Source organism: Zootoca vivipara, chromosome 16 (genome assembly GCF_963506605.1).
Source record: "Zootoca vivipara chromosome 16, rZooViv1.1, whole genome shotgun sequence".
Lineage (NCBI taxonomy): Eukaryota > Metazoa > Chordata > Lepidosauria > Squamata > Lacertidae > Zootoca > Zootoca vivipara.
Genome location: NC_083291.1, coordinates 13971015 through 13996078, shown reverse-complemented (window position 1 = coordinate 13996078; position 25064 = coordinate 13971015). Strand labels below are relative to the sequence as shown.

Below are 25064 nucleotides of genomic sequence, written 5' to 3'. Positions count from 1 at the left end.
ATTTAACAATAAAGATGATAGCAGATGAAGGTAGGATCGTGCCTTTATTAGAAACGCAGGGAATTGACTTGATGTGTTGAACGTGAGGGGACTGCTAGGGAGCCAGTTATGGGGAGGGGGGAATTGGAAAGCTTTGCAACTTTGCCTTCTGCTCAAGGGCACTATTCAGCAATATAATTTATACCCGGTTTTGCAGGACAATGTGTACCTTTTTATCATGGAGTCTTGGCTAAACAAACCCTGGCCCATTGCAGGGTTGGGTAATTATGCGCTGGATAAATTCCAGATACTGTACTGTATATTCTGGGAAGTGGCCAACTGTGAATCAGATTCTTCTCAATGCAGATTTTGTAGACTATTTAAACTTTAACTGTTGTTGTTTTTCCTCCCTCTGTCAACTCCTTTTCGTGGTTTCTTATCTGTACAATGCAGCACGACACAGCACATATCTCCATCTTCACTGCCCAGAAAAGCATTTTCCAACGATACTGGACATTTATCAACCACTGTCAATATTGCCAGGAAGAACATCGCATCGCCTTCTTCTCCCATGCTTCAGACCGTCTCTCTTCTCTAATGTGTGCATCCACCACTAACCTGTAAAGAGAGAATCATGTTTTTAAAATGGCAGTCCCTGTCTTGGGTGCTTAGAACCACCAAATTCACCCACAGAATGTCAGCTACTGTTTCCACATTAGGAAGCCAAGGGATATTTTCTGTTTTGATCCCTCATTTCCTTCATTTGCTTTTCGTTTCTGAACTGTGTTGGGGGGAAAGTTCTTCTGTATAACCACATCTTCATTTGAAATCCTTAGCAATGGTGGTAACTTACTCTCAGCCTCTGTTTGAGGCCGTTTTTGGTGGGTGGGGAGGTAAATTCTCAATCCAAAAAGAAAGGGAAGCGTTGCTTTTACATGCCTCAGTAAAAAGTATATATGAATAAGGATATACTATCTCACGCTTCAGCTGAGCTGGTCTGTTTCATCAGGCTGCAGTCACAAAGCACTGAGCCATCTAAGTCTGAGGCTTTTTTAAATAATAAAATATTCTTCTGTGCTTTAGATACTGCTACATGCTTTTGATCACATTGCTGCCACTGCAAGCCTCTTCAAGGCAAAATGTTTCCAAAGCCATGCTGTTCACTTGGGAATTAAAAGAAGAAAAGCTTTCATTTTTCACCTTGTTGTCTTTTTTCGCTTTAAAACTTGCTTTGGTTTCAGTATTTCTGTATATAGAACTGTAGCCTTACAGTTTTCATCATACCATTTTAGAAAAGTAAAAGTAAAGGATTGTTAATTGTTGTCTTTTGTGTTTTAAAACCGATTTTTAGTTGAAATTTATATGAAAGGTGATAAACAAACAAACAAACACATAATGCATTCTTAAGATAAATTAAGAAAATAATAATTTGAAATGCCACTTTGGGCAGGAGCAATTCAGAAGGAAGAATCAGCAAGAGAGGGATCGCTTAACCTGGGGGTGGAAATCCTAGGACCCTTCAAGTGTTGCTGGAATCCAACCACTTTGATATATTTTAAATAACACAACAGATTGCAAATATTTTTTAATTCATAAACATTTGTAGAGCCATTGGTTCCACACTCCAGATTTAACCCTGTATCTACCTGCCATTGCCCTGCTCTAAATTGCAAGCATATGTTTGCAAGCAGACTTTCGTGGTACTGAAACTTGGAGCAACATTCATTTCAAGTGAGAGGGACTAAGCTTTCAGATGCCCCATCTCTCCTATATTGTTTCTCCTCCATCACTGCCAAACCCCCACCACCACCACTTTGAATGCTGCAGGTTGTAGTACAGCATTGTGCCTAAGCTGGCGGATTAGAGATGCTCTGCCAAGCATCCAATTGCCACCCTACTTGCACTGGAAAAAGTTCCTTAAGGAGGGCTCAGGACTGTTGATGCCAGAATACCAACAGTGCCTACTTCACCCATGTACAAGGCAGAGCTGGATGCCAGGGCCAGAGTGAGGACATGTCCAGAACGATGTGCTACTGGATCTGGAGAACGCAAATACATTCGTCTGCCGTTCTTCAGCCAGAAAGCCCTATGTAGGGACCTAGTTAGAATCATAGAATCCTAGAGTTGGAAGAGACCACAAGGGCCATCCAGTCCAACCCCCTGCCAAGCAGGAAACACCATCAAAGCATTCCTGACAGATGGCTGTCAAGCCTCCGCTTAAAGACCTCTAAAGAAGGAGACACTCCTTGGCAGCAAATTCCACTGTCGAACAGCTCTTAACAGTTGTATGTTAGGCTGCTGCTGCTTCCTGTCTCTTCCCACTTGTCCCTTGCAGGTGTGTTACGTCCCTGTGTCTGAGTGGGAATGATTTCTCAGAATCAAGGTCGGCCACATGGAAATAGCTATGTCCATCTATCAAGCTTGTGGCATAATGAAACAGTGCCATGGCAGTCTTAACTGCCCTCAGTTTATCCTGCTTGTCTCTAGCACGGATCCAGAAGTTAATGTGCTCAAAATTCTTATAACATCTGCAGTGGGTTGTCACATGGCAACTGAGGACTGTGTTGACACTTCTTATTGTTGTCTTCACTCTATTAATGCTGCAGATACAAACCCTGCTTCTACAGCCTGAAAAGAAATCTCAACGAACTCTGTTCCAATTAAGTTCTTGGCTGTTGTCCATCCAGCCATTTTCTCTTACGTTGCTGTCTAGTGGCTTGTTTGATTCAGAAGGAAGCTTTCTTGAGGACACCCTTAACTGCAGCACATGACAAGTCAGAGAAAAGTCAGATGGGGATCCTTTTGGTATGGCAAGTACCCAAAAATGGTTGGAGAAGGAAGTGAGCAACGACATGAGGCTTAGCGGGGATGTGGGTTGGGGTGCGGTTGGAGTCACGGGTCATGTCCAAACCCAAATATCTCTGCCACAAACAAGCTGTGGGTTGTCCTGCTTTTGTTGCACTGTTTCAGAAGTGCCCCTCCAGGCAACACTAATGTGGCAACACTGAGGAAGTGTTACAGAACAACTAATAAGTGGAATAACTTCATTATTCCAGTATAAATCCACCACTCACCCACTATTATTGTGTCAATGGCATGTTGCAGTGTCCACCTGGGAAAAAGCCAAACCATCTAGAGGGGCCTGTCGTTTAAGCTGGCAGTTAAGAATAAATATGGCATTATTTTTACCTCTGTGTTAAATTGCTTGCATATATTTTATAAGCTCTGCTTTGTTTCTCTTTGTTGGGACAGAGCACTAGGGCAAGCTAGAAATAAAAAGTTGGGATCTCAGCCAGAAGTTTGGAGAAGGGGTGGGGAGGGGGGGAGAGACAGCTGTTTTGCCTTCCAGAAATACATATCTTCTTTGAGGAAAGGCTCCATTGAACTTACTCCTAGGGAAGTAATCCTATAGGATTACAGGTCTGGTTATATGCCTAAACTGAGAAAGATGGCATTTCTCATCACCACTAATAATGTGATTTGAGCTTTTCAATTTTAGGGTTTGAATCTGATCTCGTCTGTTATGGCAAAGAGGTGTGTGTATCCTTAAGTTTGTTTTTTTAAAAGAAAGAAGTCATATGACCTTGCGGTTTTAAGAAGGGTTTTCAAGCTTCATCAGGAGACCTCTGATGACAATGGGTGTCCTTTGCACAGAAGAGTCTCATATTTTAGCTTAAGAAATCCTTAAGGATGCCACACTGGCCCCAACAATCCTTGGTGGTTTGTTCCAGGAGCTATTTCAAGTTGAACCTGTTTTGAGTTATTATGTTTTGTAACCCAAATGTAGGGGCATTTGTCTCTGTTCAGCAATTGCTGAAAATCTGTTTAAAGATCAACAGATTCAGTTCAGTTCAGAGGCTTCCACAGATGAGGGATTGTTTTTCAGGATTAGGGGTAACTACTGCAAAACTGCAATTTAAAAGTAGTTTGCGAAATGTGTACAAATCTGTTTCTTTTGGCCAGTGCCAAAGAGGCATGCTATTGTGACAGAAGTTAGCTGGTTATTTATTTATTCAGGAAACAGCTTGTTAAGAATATTGAATGGTCAGTTGAGATCATTTTATGGGCTTGTTAAGTGATGCATAGCTCCTACGGTAGATATAGAGGTATTTCTTAGGTGTTTTGAATGGAAGATCCATCAGAATTACAGGAAGGTTATGTACCACCATACCAGCTCAATGGAGGGGGCAGGAGTGTGTGTGTGTGTGTGTGTGTGTGTGTGTGTGTGTGTGTGTGTAGCGACACACAGAGAAGCAAACTGAGATGTGAGTTAGCAGAAGTCAAGAAACAACATGGGGCAAGGCTAAGCATTGGAATATGGAGGGCTATTCTAGCAATGCATTGCTCAGAGGGTCACCACCAACACTGGGCATCTGGGGGCAGCCCCAACACCCTATGGGGCCCACTGCTGATGAAACTCCCACCCCCTTTAAATAATAATAATCCTGGTATAATTATCTGAGCCGTGCCATGTGGCTGAGTCTAGCTGCCATTTTAATTTCCCACAATACCCAGGATGTAGCATCATTCCAGAGCATTGTGGGAAACTGAAATAATGGCTAGACCCAGAGTGCTGATTCTGGTTGCAAGACAACTGCAAACCATAGGTTATGAACTGGTTTGTGTAGAGCAGGGTTTCCCAAACTTGGGTTCCCAGCTGTTTATGGACTAAAACTCCTATCATCCCTGGCTAGCAGGACCAGCAGACAGGAATGATGGGAATTGTAGTCCCCCCCCCATTATTGTCTTCCAGATAAGGTACCCCTGACCATTAGGTCCAGTTGCGAACGACTTTGGGGTTGCAGTGTTCATCTCACTCTTTAGGCCGAGGGAGCCGACATTTGTCCGCAGACAGCTTCCAGGTCATGTGGCCAGCATGACAAAGCCGCTTCTGGTGAACCAGAGCAGCGCACTTGCACTTTGACATGCTTTTACACTGCTAGGTGGGCAGGAGCAGGGACTGAACAACGGGAGCTCACCCCGTCGCGGGGATTTGAATCGCTGACCTTCTGATCAGCAAGCACTAGGCTCTGTGGTTTAGACCACAGCGCCACCTGTGTCACGGCTTCCAAATAGCACCATATAAATACAAGAAAGAAAGAAAGAAAGAAAGAAAGAAAGAAAGAAAGAAAGAAAGAAAGAAAGAAAGAAAGAAAGATTCTCCAAATGTCTCTTTGGGTTGAAAGAGGTCTGAAGAGGTTAAAGACTAGTGTGTTAGGTAAAAAGGTAAAGGTAAAGGGACGCCTGACTGTTAAATCCAGTCGCGGACGACTCTGGGGTTGCGGCACTCATCTCGCTTTATTGGTCGTGGGAGCCGGCGTATAGCTTCCCGGTCATGTGACCAACATTACTAATCCGCTTCTGGCGAACCAATAGTATAAAACTCCGGCATTGCATGATTGCTAAAGCACAGCTGCTTCTTATCAGACTTCCAGCATAGCCTGATAATAAAGATGCCCTCCCTATTATTTATCTTAACACCACACACTCACAAGAGCCAAGGTATAACAGCTCAAATCACTCCACTGTGAACCGCAACAAGGACTTTCTCTTATAGACCTCAAGGAAACACGATCTGAAAGAGGAGGGGTATTGATTGGACAGAGCCTCTGTTGCTACTCCTTGATCTGCGTGGAAGTGAGTCAGCCAGTGACTGAATCAGCAGTGCCAAAGTCACTTGCCCTTTGTCCTTTGGTGAGCTTAGAGATGGATAACATTTTCCAGCATTGCCCCATTGTAACCCCTATGGGGCTACGGGCTGCCAGAGGGCAGGGCCCAAAAGTGGGTGTAGCAAAAAGGGATGGGGGAGGAATCTGCCTTGCTCACCTGGACTGATCCTGGTAGGTGGGATCAACGGACTGCTTCAGAAGCCAGCCAGCCACAATCGCTAGCCACTTGGGTTGTGGGTGGATGAACACACCATATCAGATGTTTTAAAGAGAAAAAATTGGGAGGCGTGCAACCACTGGACTGCCTCATTGATTTGATTCTCTCTAAAAATGGATTTTTAAATGATGTTAGCCACTCTGAGCCCAGCCTCAGCTGGGGAGGGCAGGATACAAATAAAAAAAATATTATTATTATTATTATTATTATTATTATTATTATTATTATTATTAAAAGCTTTATTCTCTTGTGAGATGAAATGACAAGAACTGCATTAAGTGAACACAGAGGACCCCGTGTGTCTCTCGACATGGCGATATTTCTCTCTTACTACTTTCTATCCTGTCACCAATTATCTCTTAATATTCCATTACGAAATCTGGGACATTGTTTGCTATAGTATACTCTGAAGCAATGAAACGCAGAAGGCCGGAGCCGTGATCTCTCCTTGTTCTGTTCTGACACATGTTCTGAGCCACAGGGGACGTGCCGGGATGCTACAGACTCATCGGTCCAACGCTGAGTTAAGGGAATGAGGTCACTGCTGTCTTTATCTCAGTACTGGGTGCAGCAGACACCACTGCCTTTATGTTTTGTTTTGCCAGCAAGGATACTTGGACAGTCTTCCGATGTATGCCCCGGCAGCTGTGCTTTAGCTCTACATGAGAGCATTGCCAGGTTCTCATTTACACTGTAGGTCAGATCATGTCTCCCACACTGAGCAAGTGGCAAGACATAAACCAAGCTTCCTCTGGGAATCTGACCAGACTTTCTCCCCAGCCACCTGTGCCTAGGGATGGGTGACTGAATCTGTCCGTTTTGGTTTCTTATTCTTCCAATCAGTTCCACCTCAGTTGGTTCTTCCCCTACCCCAAAAGGTTCTCATGAAAATTCACCAGCATTTTAGTGCTAATTTCTCATTGGTTGGCATCTATCTGCCTCGGGAGACAATGGAAGAGTCCAACTTTTGGGGGTGAAGTCAAACCATTAGAGAGATACTGCTCTTGCTGTAGCTGTAGAGACCAATGCAGGAGAGACATGTTTTGTTGCAGTTGGGGCAGATGAAGGCGTCCGGTTGTGAGAATGGGCCACTGGCAACTACCTGATGGTGCTGAGCTCTAACACCAAGACAGTGAAGAAATATTTCAGAGGAACAATCCCTCAAAAGCATTACATAAAAGCTTTGCTCTCATGCAAGCATGCTCACTTTCCCAGCAGAATCTCTGGGATGCGTTAGCTGCGCAATGACAATCTTATTGCAAAATCTGGGCATGGGTCAGACTGAAATGGTAGAATATTAACCTGCTTCTCACTGTTGTTGAACGAAAGTTCCCCACACAGCCTGGGATGACAAGTCCCGTGTCCTTTAACAAGTAATGCTTCAGTGCTTTACCATGTGAATGAGAAATACTTCTTGTCTGCGGCTGCAATAAGAACCTCCTTTCTGCTCTGGCTTCATCACGGGAATGTGATGTTTATTTTCAAAGTCTCTTCTTTCTTGGCTGGGTTTTCATGTTAGTTTTTTTCAAGCCCTTGAAATCACTCCCGACAATAATTGGTTGCAGTGAGTGAGAGGTTTTTTTTTCCTCTTTTCCCTTTCCCCTTTTTCTTGGGACTGATTAGCATGTGACACACATTCCAAAGTCTTATAACATTGCTCTGACAGATTTGAGAGTCACACTGGGATATTTGAGAGAGTCACACTGTTAAAAGGCTCCTTGGTTCTACTTAGGAAGCTTTGCCACCAGGAAGAAACGCAGAGATCAAAAGCAGGATAAGCCCCCCAAAAGCTTAAACAGATCATATACATAGTTTCTGCTTATGTGATAATATTCACGTAATATTTAGTTAGTTAGCCCCTCAGTAGTTAGCCCCTCAGTAACAGGACACAATGGGTGGCATATAATTTAAAAACCAATACAATTAAATCACGATAAAACCACAGAATCATATTAGCAGCCGGGTGTGGTATGGGGCTGCCCTCTTTCTTCCTGGCGGGATTCTTACATTATATAAAACTTCAGTATCTGAAATCATCACTGCAGTTCCACACTGGGGGAAATTGCATCAGCACATTAGAATAGCCTACCTGTGGTGAACCTGCCAAAAGATCTAGGTTTCTTGTTAGGAGAGCTGGGGGTGGTAGCAATCCTTAAAGTAGATGTATCGATGCTCAGGTTTCTTCAAACAGAATCTGGACTTCAAAGCAGCCATTGGTTGGGCTCTTTGTCAAAGTTTTGCTTGCAAATGAAGAGGAGCTAAACTCCACTGCACGTTAGACAGACAGTGCTAGAGCTGCTGCTTGTTAACACTGGGATATGATGCGATGGAGGAGCCACAACAGGAGTATCTGAAACACCCTTGGGCAGCGTTGGAGAGACTGTGGTCCTCCAGGAAACTCCCATCAGCTCCAGTTGGTATGGCCGATCAAAGACACACAACGTATAAAATTATTTTTCGTTTTGCACAGTTAGCGCTTTTCAGTCTGAAATCTGTGTACGATTTACCTTCAAATAATGAATTTTTTTAAAAAAGTTTGAAATAACTTTTGTTAAAAATATTTTTAAAAAAACCAGAAGCTTTTCTATTAGGAATTTTAGGTGCAGAAATACCAAGGGAGCAGTATGTCTGCAACAACAGCTGTATGGATGCTTCTAGCCCAGAGACGGAAGAAAGACAAGGTCTCTACCAGAGAAGAATGGCAGACTAAGTTGATGGATTCTGCCGAAATGTCAATAATGACTGGAAAGATCAAAAACCAGGAGGACCAAAATTTTGATAAGGAGTGGGAGAAGTTTATAGTTTATCTTGGAGACCACTGTAAACAATTAAAAACATTGTTGTTGTTGTTTAGTCGTTTAGTCATGTCCGACTCTTCGTGACCCCATAGACCAGAGCACGCCAGGCACTCCTGTCTTCCACTGCCTCCCGCAGTTTGATCAGACTCATGTTGGTGGCTTCGAAAACACTGTCCAACCATCTTGTCCTGTGTCTACTCTTCTCCTTGTGCCCTCAATCTTTCCCAACACCAGGGTCTTTTCCAGGGAGTCTTCTCTTCTCATGAGGTGGCCAAAGTATTGGAGCCTCAGCTTCAGGATCTGTCCTTCCAGTGAGCACTCAGGGCTGATTTCCTTCAGAATGGATCGGTTGGATCTTCTTGCAGTCCACGGGACTCTCAAGAGTCTCCTTCAGCACCATAATTCAAAACCGTCAATTCTTCGGCAATCAGCCTTCTTTATGGTCCAGCTCTCACTTCATTAGCAGGTCTTAAAAAACACTTGTAATGTAACAAGAACTATGGATATAATGGAGGGTTTGTTTTTTTTATATAAAAAAGGACTATTATAAAAGATGCAACATATAAGGATTAACAAGGGAACCCACAGAGGGAAGTCCAAAGATTCGTGGGAATCTTTTGTTTTTGTGATTAGGATGTGTGGTATGAGTGTAAATTTTAATTTGTAAAACCAAACAAACAAACAAATAAAAAATCCTTCAAAGACTCCATTCTGACTTCTTTTCTTGGGTTACCCTTGGGGTAATGTGGAAATCTGATAACGAGTGTGAGAGAAAACTACCCTACAGATTTATAGTGATCATTCCTTCTACTCAAGGAAACTACATTTCTGGGCAGGAAGCTTAAGGGTCTTTAACATTCGGAATGCTGGGTGGTTGTTTGCAGAGGATGAACTTTTGATGAACTGAAAAGTTCATTTGGATGAACTGGAACCGAACTAGTTGGTTTTGTAAAAGGATAAACTTGGAAGTGAAACTGGTTTATTTTTGAGCTTGATCTAGAACTAGAACTAGTTCCTTTTGGGGGAAAAAAATCAACTTTCCATGTGTTGAGTAGCAGGGAGGGGCCTCATCTGGATTCAGTGGGGGGGGGGGCTTCACAAGAAGAAGGAACATGAAGACCCTGAGGAAGAAATGGAGGGTTTCCAAGAAAGGCTGTAAAAGCAGACATTGCTATATCCTGAACAAACAAAACCAGCTAAACTCCGGTCCAGAACGAAACAAACACTTACCCTGAGTAGACCCACTGAAGTTAATGGACATGGCTAATTCAGGTTCGTTAATTTCAGCGGGCCTACTCTGAGTAGGAATTAATTGCCCACAACCCCAAGTCCTCATGGGAAAGGCTTTTGTTTTATTTTGGCTTTAAAAGAGAAATGTATTCTTGTTTCTATAAAAAAGGACCCTGAATAAATGCTTTCTGCCAGTATTTATTTTTTTAAATTGTCTCTATCAGAGTTGTTCAAAAAGTATAAATCAAATACCTTTCTTGGCGAAAGATGCAAGTTGTTTTGTTGTTGTTTTTTGATATTCACTCCACAGAAAATATGTCCATTCCACTGGGTCACTGAGGTTTATCACGGTACTGCTGCTGTTACTCTAATGCAGCCATCCGGTTTTTTTACCTGTTGGAACATTCAGTGTCCTTGTCATCTAATTTCCTCTCTCAGTGTAGGATGATTTGTTGACAAAGAAGGGGGAGCACTTTTTAAAGTTAAAGCTATGATCAGTTTGTAAAAAACAAACAAAAAAACCCTATGACTTATAAAGACCCAGGCTATCTACTAAATTGATAGGGCAAATCTCAGAATTTCAATTTATTTCAGTTTTTCCACTTTTAAATTCAGTTCCCCACATTTTCTCACCAGTTTGCAATTATATATATTTATATATATATTTCCCATGAAAATGCATCAACATTTTTATGAGAATTTGTCTTAATATACATGTTTCCTTGCAGTTTCCCCTAATAATATTTTTTGCAGTGGTATTTCCAGTAGACTAATGCTTTGTTTGTGGCTTTCATGACTATACACATTTTTATGCTCACTTTTTTGGGGGGGGGTTTGCTGGCAGTTGTGTTCCTCCGTGAAGCTAGTGTGTTGGCAGCGAATGACAGGGCCCTTTCTACAGTGGCCCCCAGGTTCACGCTCCCTAGCTTCATCATTGTATACATCTCAGTGTCAAGCCAAGGCACACCCTTTTGCACTGGCCTCCAGGGCTGGAGGGTGAGTTCAGAACACCCCTCCCAAGCAATGCTTATGTATTGCATAAAAAGATATTGACCCAGACTTCAAACTCTCCTACAGTGAAACCTCTGGCCTCTTCTAGCTTCTTAGACTGGTTTTTGAGTCAAAGTAAGTTACTCCTAGGGACACGGGTGGCGCTGTGGGTTAAACCACTGAGCTAGGGCTTGCTGATCAGAAGGTTGGCGGTTTGAATCCCCACAATGGGGTGAGCTCCCATTGCTCAGTCCCAGCTCCTGCCCATCTAGCAGTTTGAAAGCACGTCAAAGTGCAAGTAGATAAATAGGTACCGCTCTGGTGCAAAGCTAAACAGCGTTTCCATGTGCTGCTCTGGTTCACCAGAAGCAGCTTAGTCATGCTGGCCACATGTTCGGCCAATAAAGGGGGATTAGCGCCGCAACCCCAGAGTGGTCCACGACTGGACCTAAGGGTCAGGGGTCCCTTTACCTTTAAGTTACTCCAAAAATTATTCTGGGATTTGCAACACACATTGGCACAGGGCCAAAGTAAACCTTTTGGTGCAGCCCTGCGTAGAGCTGATTTTGGGCAGACACATTGACAAAGCAACTGACATGTATTGTTAAGCATTTTCTTATCACAGGCTCCAGCTGCGGGAGAGTTGCATCCAAATATATTTATTAGGCTGACAGAATGCCAGCTTCCCTTCTCTGATTCTACATCCATCCAGTTGATAGTACATAGGTACTTACATTTCATTTCAACCCAGCTGGGAAGCTGTATGTGATTATTTATTTATTTTACATATGGGGTGGGTGGTGGGGAAAGAGATCTTTTCAGTGATCCATAATCTAAAATATTGCGTAAAGTGCAGCTCCTGAGCAGTAGAGAACTTTAAGTTTGAAAAGCAATAAAGGCAGAAAAGTCTTCTCTACCTTGTAAGGGTAAGAAAACGGTAATCCCCACCCCAAAATTTGGGGAGAAACCATCTTTCCTCTATGTTTATTTTTGCTAAGCTTTTGGTTTGCCCCCAACCATCCAGCAAATGTTTGGAAAAGACATGCAGCTCTGTTGGGTATTGTATTTCGTGCGCCTCCTGCCCTTGAAACCATCATTACATGCCCTGTTTTTCGCGAGAAACCCCCGGATTTTAATCTGTTTCCCGCTGTTATCCCGAATAGAAAAATAATTCCGTAAATCCCCCGATTTCCTACCTGCCAGGGTATTTCAGGTGCTGCTCTGCCCATGTCTGGGCACCGGAAATCAGGCAGAGCGGCACCGGAAGTTGCTTCTACGCATGTCCAGACATGTGTAGAAGCGACTTCTGGTGCTGCGCTGCTGCTGATCCCGGATTTTTCAACGGGAGACTTGGCAGCTATGGAATGATTGCTATTGTTATTATTTATTTGATTTATATACTACCCTTTATCAAAATATCTCAGGGCAGCGTACAACATTTTCAAACATTTTACAGAGCTTAATTATAAAACACATAAAACGAAGCATAGTAGTAGACAGCATACTAATAAAAATAGTCATAATAATAGTCTCCTGCCCCACAACATTAACAGGCCATAGATTATTTAAGCCTCTCTGGAGAAAGCATTCCACAGACGGGGAGCCACCACAGAAAAGGCCCATTCTCATGTTGTCACCCTCCAAACCTCTTGGGAAGCGGGTACATAGAGAAGGGCCTCCGATGGCAAGCAGAGGGTCTGGGTCAGTTCATATGGAAACAAACATATTAGCATAAGTTATCCAGCAATATGGCTAGTAAAGGCAGAATTCACAGAGTAGTTTGATTACCTATGGCAAAGATAGGGATCCTGTGGCCCTCCAAATGTTGCTTGACTACAATTCCCGGCATTCCTAATACTGTCCATTCTGGGTGGGGCTGATGGGAGTTGGAGCCCAACAACCGATTCAGAGATGTGGGTTCCCTATCTCTGCCCTAGAAATGAGAAATGTGGAAGGCAGGATGAGGCTTTCTCACACCCTCACACTGTTCTGCCATTAACCGTTGCTTCCCTTATGTGGTTGTTGACTGAGAGCAATAGTAAAAATCATAACCAACCCGGAGAGGGGAAGTTGAAAGAATGACCGCATTGAGCACATGATGAGGTATGAGTCACTCTGGGTATTCAGCAGCCTTGAGATGTTGATGTGGCTCCGATATGCTTTTAATCGCCAACCATTACTCTTTTTTACAGACTTTGGAAAGCACCGCCCTTAAAACAAATCTTCCCATGCTCTGTTGGAACGAAGGTCACGAGTACCTCATATATAGCTTCTATGCTTTGGTCTACAAGGCTTCCCACGCAGAGGGTGTGCATTTATGTTTCTACTTATGCTTGGACATGTATTATGCACACAACCACACATCAGAGGGATAGAAAACCAAGCTGAGTGCTGGAACTCGGTCGAAGTAAACAGGGCCACAGTCTTAAACATACGTTCCAAGGCAAGCTTCCTCAGACTCGGCCCTCCAGACGTTTTTGGCCTACAACTCCCATGATCCCTAGCTAGCAGGACCAGTGGTCAGGGATGATGGGAACTGTAGTCTCAAAACATCTGGGGGGCCAAGTTTGAGGAAGGGCCTGTTCTAAGGAGCAAGCCCCACTGAATTCAACTGGATTTACTTCTGAGTAAACATGCACATGCTTGTACTGCATATATCGATTTACGTGTTACATGTAGTCCTATGCTGCCCAAATCTTTTGCTGCACTGTTTTATCAAGCGTGCCTATTCTGGAAACTCCTGAGAGAAACAAAGCTTTTAAAAAAGTCACATTTGCTTGTTTTCTTCTGGCACACAATCATTCTTCAGGGTACTCCTGTGCTTGTTTACCGAGAAGTAAGCCTACTTTCGTTCAAGGGGGCTCACCCCTCTGCAGCGATGGACAGTTTCAGTCTCTTTGCTTTTTCTCATTTCTTCCATCTTAGGTTCCCTTCACCACATTTGTTTAATAATAATAATAATAATAATAATAATAATAATAATAATAATAATTTATTTATACCCCGCCCATCTGGCCAGGTTCCCCCAGCCACTCTGGGCGGCTTCCAACAAAACATTAAAATACAGAAATCCATCAAACATTAAAAGCTTCCCTAAACATTATTAAGAAAATTCCCTAAACATATTAAGAAAAATGCAAACCGATGCTTGAAATTGAATTTAATAACTGACAACAACAACAATGTATAGGTCGCTCATCTGACCGGGTTGTCCCAGCCACTCTGGGCAGCTTCCAACAAATTAAAACATCCAACACAGTAAAACATCAAACATTAAAAACTTCCCTCTACAAAAAACTTGAAATTGACAGATCCATCTATTCCTGTCAGGGAATGACCCCCTGATAGGAATGGACTCAAGCAAAAAGATTTCTCAGAACAATTAGTCTGCTTTTTACTCTGTGTATATCTTCTAACCCTGAAATGCCATGGGCTGGATTAGTGAATGAGAGTCTTTTTCTATTCAGTGGCCTGTGTTTGCCTGAGCTTGAGTCTGGACTAAGGATTCTGAGCCCCTGTGATCTGATTCGATACATGATATCCAATCACAGAACATTTCAGGATTTGGGCCTCTGCCATTGGCCCTTAAACTCTGAGTCACGATTTGCAGCTTGGGAGTTTAGGCAGCCAATCACGTTGAGAGTGAGAGTGGCCCAGGCCTTCTGAAATGTATATCAGCAGTTGCTTTGCCCCTGTTGTCCAGTTTTGTTAGTTCAATAAAGGTTCTTGCTGTTATCACTGTGTCTTGGTTCGTGAGAACCCACCTACACTTCAGAGAGCACCCCACATATCCATCCCTGATTTTTATCCATATAGACAACATCCCAAGAATGGTGGACAAACTTGTCTGACTCAGCCATTCACAAACGGGATGCTGCCAGAGAAGTTATCTCTCCCATCGCCAAAACACAAACTTTTTTTGTTCCTCAATAGCACATGAGATTGAAAGTGCTTATCTGTACTAGGTTCCGGGTAGGTTACCTGCTTTTTGGTTTGTTCAGCATTTTTAAAAGCTTATTTCCCACCGTTTATTCAAACCTTGAAATCTACTCTGATAGGAAGGGGAGGCGGTTTCATGACTGATATAAAAAGGTCACCCCCAATCCACAACAGCTCTGATAGATTTGCTTCATGATTGAAACAAAGGCTAGCAGGTCTGTGCTGTGGAAATTTGTTTTCTGTTCTAAACTAAAAGAGCAGGCTCAACTGAATCCAGTCCTCAGAAGACAGCTTTACGTGTATCAGATATGTGATGGGTATACTTTCACAGCGGGCTCACAGCTGAACTGATATATATCTGTATGCAGCCTTACTAGCAAACATGCTAAATGAAAACATTTTTTTAAAAGACTAATGCATGCCTCCTACTTTTTAGTTTGGAAACAAAGTGTGCTTCAGCGGTCAGAAGTTTGGGAAATGCTGGTCAGACTAGGATAGATCTGATCGTTTCAAAGGAAGCCGTTTAAAACACTATTTAAGGGAGTGGAGGATTGAGAATCTATCACCGAGACCAGTGCTATTTTACTAGAAAATGAGGAATTCACCATGAACATTTGCCTCATTCTCTTAGAAGGGCAATGGCGGCCAAATGAGAGGGGTTGGAACTGAGTTCTGGTAAATTCCGCCTGGGGGAAAAGCCCTAACCCTGACTGCTTTTCCAAAGAGCAATTCCCCCCAAAAGTTTGCTGGTGGTTTGGAATCACGTGGGAGAATTTTGGGACAAGATAGTTCTGATCGTAAAAAGAACAGTAAACATTTTTCTCTGCATTCCAATGCCAGAGGAGAATTTTTGACAGGGGGTGAGCAGTGGTGGGTGGGGAGGCAACCATGATGGCACCCCCCCCAGGATCGCGCTGCTGGGGGCGATACGCTCCGCCGCCCCCCCTCTTCCTCTGCCAGTGGGGGGTGAGTAAGTGGGGGAATTCACAGGATGTTCGTTCGCAACTGCTTTTTGGAAAACATGCTCATCATTCTGTTAAAAGGGCACAGGACTCTGTCCTTGTTGGCTGAACAAGCAGGGGTGTGAACTTCTTTTAAAAATATAAAAATTAGCTCCTTAATCAAAGTACCTTTAGGTTCTCTAAAAGAATGTCTTTTTTTCCTGAAGGGAACCAGTGTCTGCAGAAATGAACCCAAGATCACAGTTCCTCTGAGCACACGCAAAGTGCCTTTCACCTCTGATAGGCAGCAGCAACAACAGAGTAATAGGGGATGATCAACCACTCACCCATCACCAAAACGAGAGAGGAAATGAATCGCCACAACAACAACAACAACAACAACAACAACCAAGGACACAGATTTCAATAAAGTTTGCAAATTCTAATTGAGTTGCATTGATGTAAATTTAGAAATAATTGCTATGATCTAAGTAAAAATGCAATACATCTCATCACCATGGAGAAAACTGAGCAGGTGACCTGCTGATGGGCAGCTTTAGGGCTTCTGCCCCTCTCCCTTCTTTATCTTCAAACCAGACTCCTTCAAACAGACTCCTTCAAACAGAGCATTGTAGGACACATTGCCATCTTTCAAAGCAAAGCCTTTAATGGTTTTCAGTTCTGCAAGGATGCTTTCATTTAAAAAAAAAACAGAATTATTCAATAGAACATTCAGTAAAATATTAATAAATAATAACACATTTATTGGTTTGCTTCCTGCCTGTTCCCTTCTCAGCATGAGGGGCAGGGGGCTTTGAACCCTCAGCCCCCAGGCTATCCTTGCATGGGGGAGAGGCAGTGTGGTATAGTGTCTATAGCATTTGCCTAATCAAGTAGAACTCCCTTTGCATTCCCATTCAACTATGAACTGCCCTGGTTGAGCTTAAGTCCATAAGCAGCCATCTCTCAGTCACCAACCCAGGGCTCTGTGGCTGGAGGTGTCATGGCAATGGCTACATCTATATGGAACCCAATCTGTCCATTTCTCCCTCCCTCCCTCTCTCTCCCTCTCTCTCTCTCTCATATAGAGATAGCTATTACATTACTTCCTTTGCACTTCCACTGATTATGACGCTCACAACAACATACATATTTTCTTTCTTTTCTTTTTTTTGAATATATTTTAATTGATTTTATAAAAGGTACAAAAAAGGGATATAAAAAAAGAATACAAAAAGGGAAGCAAAAATAAAGAACAAAAAACAAAGAAGAAAAAATATTTATATAACAATATCATATATAATTCTTATTCTGTTGACTTCCTCCTTCCCCCCCTTCCACATTTCTATTAATGACTAATATAGCACTCTCTTCTTCTTAATCCATTTCTTCTTCTAAAATACTTATTATAAAAAAATTATTTTATCCATTTTAAACACACATTCCCAATATTTCAAAATATCATTTGGATCTAAAAGTCTTAGTGATTCTGTTGCATTTAAACATAATCCCTTCTTACTATATCTAGTTGCTTCTACAGCCTCTTTGTACAACATACATATTTTCATGCCAAATAAAAAAATAAATAAAGATTATTGGTCCTAACAAGAGCAAGCAATAAAATAATAATTGCTTCACCCACGAGCAGGAATTATAACGAGAACATTAAGGTAAAGGTAAAGGGACCCCTGACTGTTAAGTCCAGTCATGAACAACTCTGGGGTTGTGGCGCTCCTCTCGCTTTACTGACTGATTTGTTCTTGTTCTGTATCAAATTTGAGCAGATTTTGAGTATTGCTAGTCTGTATCTATTTTTTTTAATAAGCACCTTTGTAGAATGGGAAATGTTTACCTTGGGGGGGGAGTATGGTGGCAAGAGGAAATTTAGATGGAAGAGATGTATAACAGTGGTGTTATCTTTTATCAGAAAAAGGGACTGAAATTCTTGCAGGAAGGAAGTGCAGTGTCGATGTAGCCTTTTGCAATTCTGTCTTTGTGATTTCCAATTCATGTTTGGACCAATGAAGGCTAGAAGCTAATTTTTAAAACATCAAAGATTGCAAAAAGAAAAAGGAAAAAAGTCCGAATCCAAGTTTTGGGGGGGAAAACAAAATAAAGCCAAACTCTGCCGAAGGATTCAGAATAAGCTCTCACTGTTTCCGGAGCTGAAATAAAGGGACCACAGTTTCTCTCCCACAAGTGTGCATGGATGTATTAGAGTTGTTGAACCTTGCAGTATCATTTCTTATTTGTTTGCCTTTGGCAACATTGCCCTGCTTTTGCATCTTTTGTGAAACGGAAACTTATACTGTACAGTATTTCCAATGTTGACAGGCTATCTGCTTTTAGTGCCTCTTTTTCCTTGAACAGAACCTATACAATGTTGCTACAAGCTATGACAAAGTGGCTTTTAGTTGACTCCTTTCAAGGCATCCTGTTGTTGTAGATTCGCCACACAATCTGCCAGGAAATCCTTTTGCAGGAGTTCCCCTTTCCCTTCCTGGCTGATTTCAGGAAGGCGCATGAAACCAAGGGTTAAAACAAGGCAGGCCTGGCCTTGGAAGCCATCTGGGTGAGAACCTGTCTGCTCAGCTGTTGTGGGAAACGGGATGCTCCACTAGATTGGCCTTTGGTGGGATTAAGCAACAGTGGAGTGCGGTCAGTAGACTAGATCTAAGAGCCCTACTGCCATTTCGCCAAAGCTCTTCCGGTTTGGGGAAGGAGGAGATAGCAGAGCCCCAGGATTCTACCAGAGGCCTGGTGTCTCCTTCCCAAAGCCTGGGAAGTTCCTGTCCAGTTTAGGGTGGGAGATGCAATAGTCTCACACTCAACGTTAAGACATCACTACGTCACACACACAACTTGCAATCGCCCTCGCAAGCTGGTTCTGTTTCCCTACGGAAAATTTCACTGCATGCCACTGTTCAGCAGAGCTCCCATACCCTCCAACATTTCTCTGATAAAAATAGGGATGTCCTATTCAATAATAATAATAATAATAATAATACCCTTCCCATCTGACTCGATTGCCCCAGCCACTCTGGGCAGCTTCCAACATATATAAGAACATTGTTGTTGTTGTTTATTCGTTTAGTCGTGTCCGACTCTTCGTGACTCCATGGACCAGAGCACGCCAGGCACTCCTTTCTTGCACTGCCTCCCGCAGTTTCGTCAAACTCATGTTCGTAGCTTTGAGGACACTGTCCAACCACCTCACCCTCTGTCGTCCCCTTCTCCTTGTGCCCTCCATCTTTCCCAACATCAGGGTCTTTTCCAGGGAGTCTTCTCTTCTCATGAGGTGGCCAAAGTATTGGAGCCTCAGCTTCAGGATCTGTCCTTCCAGTGAGCACTCAGGGCTGATTTCCTTAAGAATGGATAGGTTTGATCTTCTTGCAGTCCATGGGACTCTCAAGAGTCTCCTCCAGCACCATAATTCAAAAGCATCAATTCTTTGGCGATCAGCCTTCTTTATGGTCCAGCTCTCACTTCCGTTCATCAGTACTGGGAAAGTGGGACATATACTGTAAGAACATAATAAAACATTAAACATTAAAGAACTTTCCTATGCCGGGATGCCTTCAGATATCTTCTAAAGGTTGTATGGTTACTTATCTCCTTGGCTTGGGGGTCAAATGAATGAATGAATCTTTATTTGCGTCTGCCATCGGCCATAGCAATAAAACAACAATACGATATACAAAGAATAGAAATAAAAAGTCAGTCACATAAAACACATTTTAGGGTTTTGAATCAATAGTCAAATAGTGTATCTTATTCTGATTGCCCCAGCTAAAAACCTTGCAACCTTTGCTGTCACCTGCTCATCTTGATCTGCCAAGAGGAAGGACACTGTGGCAGTGGTTGGGCGACCCAGAATGAGAGGGGTGATCATCTCATTCCTCAAGAGTGCAAGCCAGGAGGGCATGTACCACCGATTCTATACTGCCATCTCCACAGGGACATAAACATATTTCATGTGGAATCTGTTGGAATCGTCCCTTGAGTACAGCCGAGGGCGATGCATTCAGTCTTGGGGGGTCACATGACTCCATACCCTCCAACATTTCTCCAATGAAAATAGGGACATCCTAAGGGAATGTCTGGGATCAAATTCTGGGATCAAATCAGAAACTGGGGTGGCTTCTGTAAATCCGGGACTGTCCCTGGAAAATAGGGAGACTTGGAGGGTCTGGGCTTCTCTTGGGTGGGCCTGCCCAAGCATGTAGCATGCCTCCACTGTGAGCTGCCTCTAGGAGGCATGCAAGCAACGCAGGACACTTGCTCAGACTCGGAAGGTTATGTAAGCAACCCCCCCAAGCTAAGAGCACAGTCAGAGGCAGGATGAGTCCTCTCTCTGTTCATGACAACCAGGACACTGTCGATTTTCATGTCTCTGCCCCTCCTCCACTGGCGAGGAACAACCAAATCCTGCTGCCTGGGGAATCCTAAAATCCGGGGACAAGGGCATCCTGGTCTCACACCAAATCCAAGTAGAACAGCCAGATGCAAAGGAGGGCAGGGTACCTGCACATTTTATAGCGGTGCCCAAAATGCCAGGCCTTCACTGGTGCTGTTGAAAACAGCTTGGCTTTTAACCTTTAATTCAGGTCAGAATTCTTGAAGCTACCAGCATGAGTTTGACCAAAGTGTGGGTGGCAGTGGAAGACAGGAGTGCCTGGCGTGCTCTGCTCCATGGGGTCATGAAGAGTCGGACACGACTAAATGACTAAACAACAACAACAACAACATGGAACCTTTGGCCATCCAGATGTTGCTGAACTACAACTCCCATCAACCTCAGCAGACATGGCTAATGGCCATGGATAATGGAAGCTGAGGTTGAGCTGGAGGACCATTGATTCCACACACCTGCTCTAAGCTTGTATTCATGGAAGGAGAGCTGAGCAAGTGCAGTTCTCCCATTTTTAGGAACGGCAAGAGTTAGGATCTAAGGCAAACTCGGCCCTCCAGATGTTTTGGGACTACAACTCCCATCATCCCTAGCTAACAGGACGAGTGGTCAGGGATGATGGGAGTTGTAGTCCCAAAACCTGGAGGGCCTAGTTTGTCTATGCCTGATCTAAGTTATACAGACTTTACACATGATTGGGCAATTGAAACGACATCATTATATGAGCAGGGGGCATCCATCATGAATTTTATGATTTTATGGTTTTTTAAAATTAATATTGTTACCATCCTTTAAAAAACCCAAAAACACCCAAATGAGCTGGAGAATGCAAAGAGCGGAGTAATGACCTTCAAATCTCTTCCAACTCCATGATTCAGAAAGTCACCAGAATATGTTCCAGTAGATGGTGCTCAAGAACATCAGCATGGTTTCAAGAAATTAAACTTCCTTTCCACTGCAAGATTTTACTCATGGTGCTCATAATAATTCCAGCCAAGGAGACATGCTGGGGATGAAGCCAGTTTATCAGGGCAAGCAAAGTTCAAGAGAGTTGTTTCTATGCAAATATTGTTCCTTTTAAAATTGCAAAGCTATTAAGACAGTCTCCGTAAACAGCTTATGGGGGGAAGTGAAAGATTATGACTGCAATCCCTTTATACACACTTACCTGAGACTAAGTCTTATTGAACTCAATGGGGCTTTTCCTCAAAGAGACAAGGGCAGGATTGCAATGTAGGACTGCTACTTTATGCACTTATTCCGTGGTGCAAGCTCCTCTAGGGTTGGGGTGGGTTTCTTGTTTGTAAAAAGGTAAAGGTAAAGGACCCCTGAAAGTTAAGTCCAGTCACAAACGACTCTGGGGTTGCGGCGCTTATCTCACTTTACAGGCCAAGGGAGCCGGCGTTTGTCCACAGACAGTTTTTCCAGGTCATGTGGCCAGCATGACTAAGCTGCTTCTGGTGCAACAGAACCCTGAAACCAGAGCAGCGCACGGAAGTGCCCTTTACCTTCCCACCACAGCGGTACCTATTTATCTACTTGCACTTTTTGGCATGCTTTCGAACTGCTAGGTTGGCAGGAGCTGGGACCGAGCAATGGGAGCTCACTCCGTCGTGGGGATTCGAACCACCGACCTTCTGATCGGCAAGCCCAAGAGGCTCAGTGGTTTAGACCACAGCGCCACCCGTGTCCCTTGTGTTTGTACAAATGAAGGACATTCTTTTTTTTTTGCTTTAAAATCAGAACAAACAGCAGCTTTATTCTACTTTGTTCTAGCAGATTTCAAAGCCACAGAATTTGAGAGGGAGAGGAGAGAGACAGCTGCATACCCTCCAACATTTCTCCGGTGAAAATAAGGACGTCCCATTCCATAATGATAATTTTACTATTTATACCCCACACGTCTTACTGGCTTGCCCCAGCGCCACTCTGGGCAGCTTCCAACATCTATAAAAACATAATAAAAACATTAAACATTTTTTTAAAAATGCTTCCCTATACAGGATTGCCTTCAGATGGCTTGGGGGGTCAGATAACTCTATACGTGGGATATTCCGGGATGAAATCAGAAACCAGGACAGCTTTTCTAAACCAGGGACGTCCCTGAAAAATAGTCTGCAACTGCACTAGATGCTGTAGTTTGATAACCTTTCTAGCAAATCCCACTCCACAGCATGACACTCATCAAGAGAAAATGCAAGAGGTATGTGGGATATTTAGAAGTAGCAGTTATCGTGAGGACATGTAATCTTCTAGTTATATGTTTACCGTTCTTCCCTTCTTGAAGAACAAGGGATCCTTTTTTGCAGTGCAAAACAGGAAAACACAAACATTCGCAAAGGGTAGCTCTCAGAGCAGGTAATATTCCATCAGCAAACACAAAGCACAGAGAATCCATTTGGTTTCATGCTCACATTTTTTAAAAAAAACTATATCCGGCATGGGAGAATACGAAGCTGAGACTTTCTGCCACTTTTGTTCTGCTTCTAGGCATGCTCCAGGGTTTACTTATTTATTTATTGCCTTTATAATAAGGCAAGGCACCCAAGGCACTTTGCAATCTTAAAATGCTAAAATAAGCCAATGCAGCAGACAATCTGACAGCTGTCTTTGCCTTCCTGCCTCAATCCCTGCCTTGTTCTCTTCTTCCTTGCCACAGGGCCAGTGGTGTCTGTTGCCCTGTGAGGGGACAGCGTGTCTGGATCAGGGCTAGATGATGTTGCTCTTGCCTCCCTGCCTCTCTTTCCTCCATCCCACAGGGCTGATGATGTACCGAAGCACACATCTAGGTTGGATGTAAGTTTGTTGAACATTGCATGTTAGTAACTGTATGAGAACACAGCTCAACGATTTGTGTACACAGGTGTACAGATTGTACACTCATTGCTAAGGCCAGCCCAAGACATTTTGGCACATGAAGGGGAACCACAAAATGGCACACACACACACAGCCCGGAAGAAGGGGTGAGTGAAGATCTACATCAGGCACAGTCAAACTTGGCCCTCCAGATGCTTTGGGACTACAATTCCCATCATCCTTGACCACTGGTCCTGTTAGCTAGTGATCATGGGAGTTGTAGTCCCAAAACATCTGGAGGGCTGAGTTTGCCTATGCTTGATATGCATCAGGAACAAGGCAGGAATAAAGATCTACATCAGGAACATGGGTGGGAAAAGGTCCGCAGCGCCTCTTTTTCCCTAAGAGGCTACCGTAGATGTAGCATTGGGAGCTGTTGCTAAGGAGGGAGCAGCAATGGGCAATGCATTCATTGGAGGCTGGATCTGCTATCCCTATGGATCCTGCCGCCTGAGGCACTTGTCTCACCTTGCCTCATGGGTGGGCCGGCACTCCTCATTTCATGTAACACGTGGGCACTCCTAAGGCAGGGGTGCCAACTTTAATAAAATATGAGGGGGAAGATAAGCTCCGCCCTGCAGAATTGATCAAATGACATGGCGCGCACACACCATTTGAATAGCAATGCCCATCAATTTGGGGGGGAGGGGCGGCACCCTCAAATATTTTATTGGGGGGCCAAAGGGACCTCGGCTCCTAGGAGTTGGCTAATATGCCCTAAGGTGTTGTCTATTGCTGAGAATCACACAATTATAAGGAAAAAGAGCCTGGAAGAACACAAAGGAGCAGACATACAGATCTTCACTGCCTGGTTTTTTGCAAAACCAACACAAACCTTGAGGAAGGGGAAACGTAGGTGTCCCAAAAACTGTTCTTTATCAAGTCAATTTTGGGTGGACTTTAGTGAGCGGGATTCTGGTTCAACTGCTTTATGTTCTAAGAGGAAGAACTTGTATATTTTCACCATTTGAAATAATAAAAAAGATAGATAACCCTGAAAAGCTGAGTGTTGTTATTTAAAGGGCAGTGACCCGACATCACTCAGGCGTTTCTGTGATATCAGCCCCATGGATCTGCTGGGACCTCAGCCAGCTCTTTCAGGCCGAACGCCTGCACTCTGGTAGATGAGCCATTGCGGCCCTGACCAGCACACAAGGCCAGATTCTGGCCAAGGAGCACTTTGCTGATCTAGCAACTTCAGAAAGACTTTTTCCTCCTCCTTCCAGCTGTTCAGTAAACAACCCAATCAGCAGCCAACTGACATCTTTGAATAATATCTAGTTTCCTTCAAGCTTCCTTCCTGATTGCACGAGGTCCCAGGAGGGCAATAATTTAAACATTTCATGAAATCGAAGAGGGTGGCTTTTGAAAGATTCAGCTGTTCATTCCAGATGATTGCTGTCAACGATCCCTCGTAAATGCAGTTGCGGCTGATTCGCCACCTAGTTTCTGTCCTCCATATTATGCAGACCTTTTAAACTACTAGAGAAAATGTTCCATCTGTCAAGGCAAGCTTGCAGCATTCTTTGGCAAATGCATGGATGGGACATTGAAGTCTGGTGTATGCATGCAGCAGAATGAGGAGTTCTGAGGTACTAGGGTGAACAGCACCGTTTCAGGCTGCAGGGAGAGACATCAGTTTTGAAAGCTCTCTCATGTAAAAAGAACTCCCTACATATAAATACAATTTGCAAATTAGGGAGAGAAGATTTATCACCTCAGAAGTCTCCCCCCACACGCACCTAGCGATGGGGCGGGGGGATATTTTAAAGGCAAACCTACATAATTTGCACTTTCCGGAACAATATGTGAACCAAAACCCAACCATTCTTCAAAATCCACACTTCACCGAATTTTGCAATGCAGTTCTCACAGTCAAATAATGTGTACAGAAATGCATTTTTCTAGGGTAAAATGCACACACACACAAAGGCATACATTAATGAAAGCTGATTCGCCACACAGAATTTTCACTGTATAGGGGGAAATTGCTTTGCAAAAATGAGTAGATTTGGATTTTTGATGCTGCAAAA

General features: G+C 43.4%; 1 protein-coding gene and 1 long non-coding RNA gene across 2 annotated transcripts in view; one reads left to right on the top strand and one right to left on the bottom strand.

The window, feature by feature from the left end:
- SUSD1 (sushi domain containing 1) overlaps positions 1-1355 on the top strand; it is a 38694-nt gene extending 37339 nt beyond the window's left edge. Inside the window, exon 17 of the mRNA XM_035140393.2 lies at positions 433-1355. Within this exon, the coding sequence (XP_034996284.1) occupies positions 433-577 (145 nt within the window). The 3' untranslated portion in view covers positions 578-1355. The remainder of the gene's footprint in view (positions 1-432) is intronic.
- LOC118097509 (uncharacterized) lies at positions 463-12960 on the bottom strand. Its single transcript, XR_004694058.2, has 3 exons — positions 12672-12960; positions 10146-10286; positions 463-597 (listed from the first exon to the last, which is right to left on the bottom strand). It is a non-coding gene; the product is annotated as an uncharacterized LOC118097509 (long non-coding RNA).
- Positions 12961-25064: the final 12104 nt, after the last annotated feature.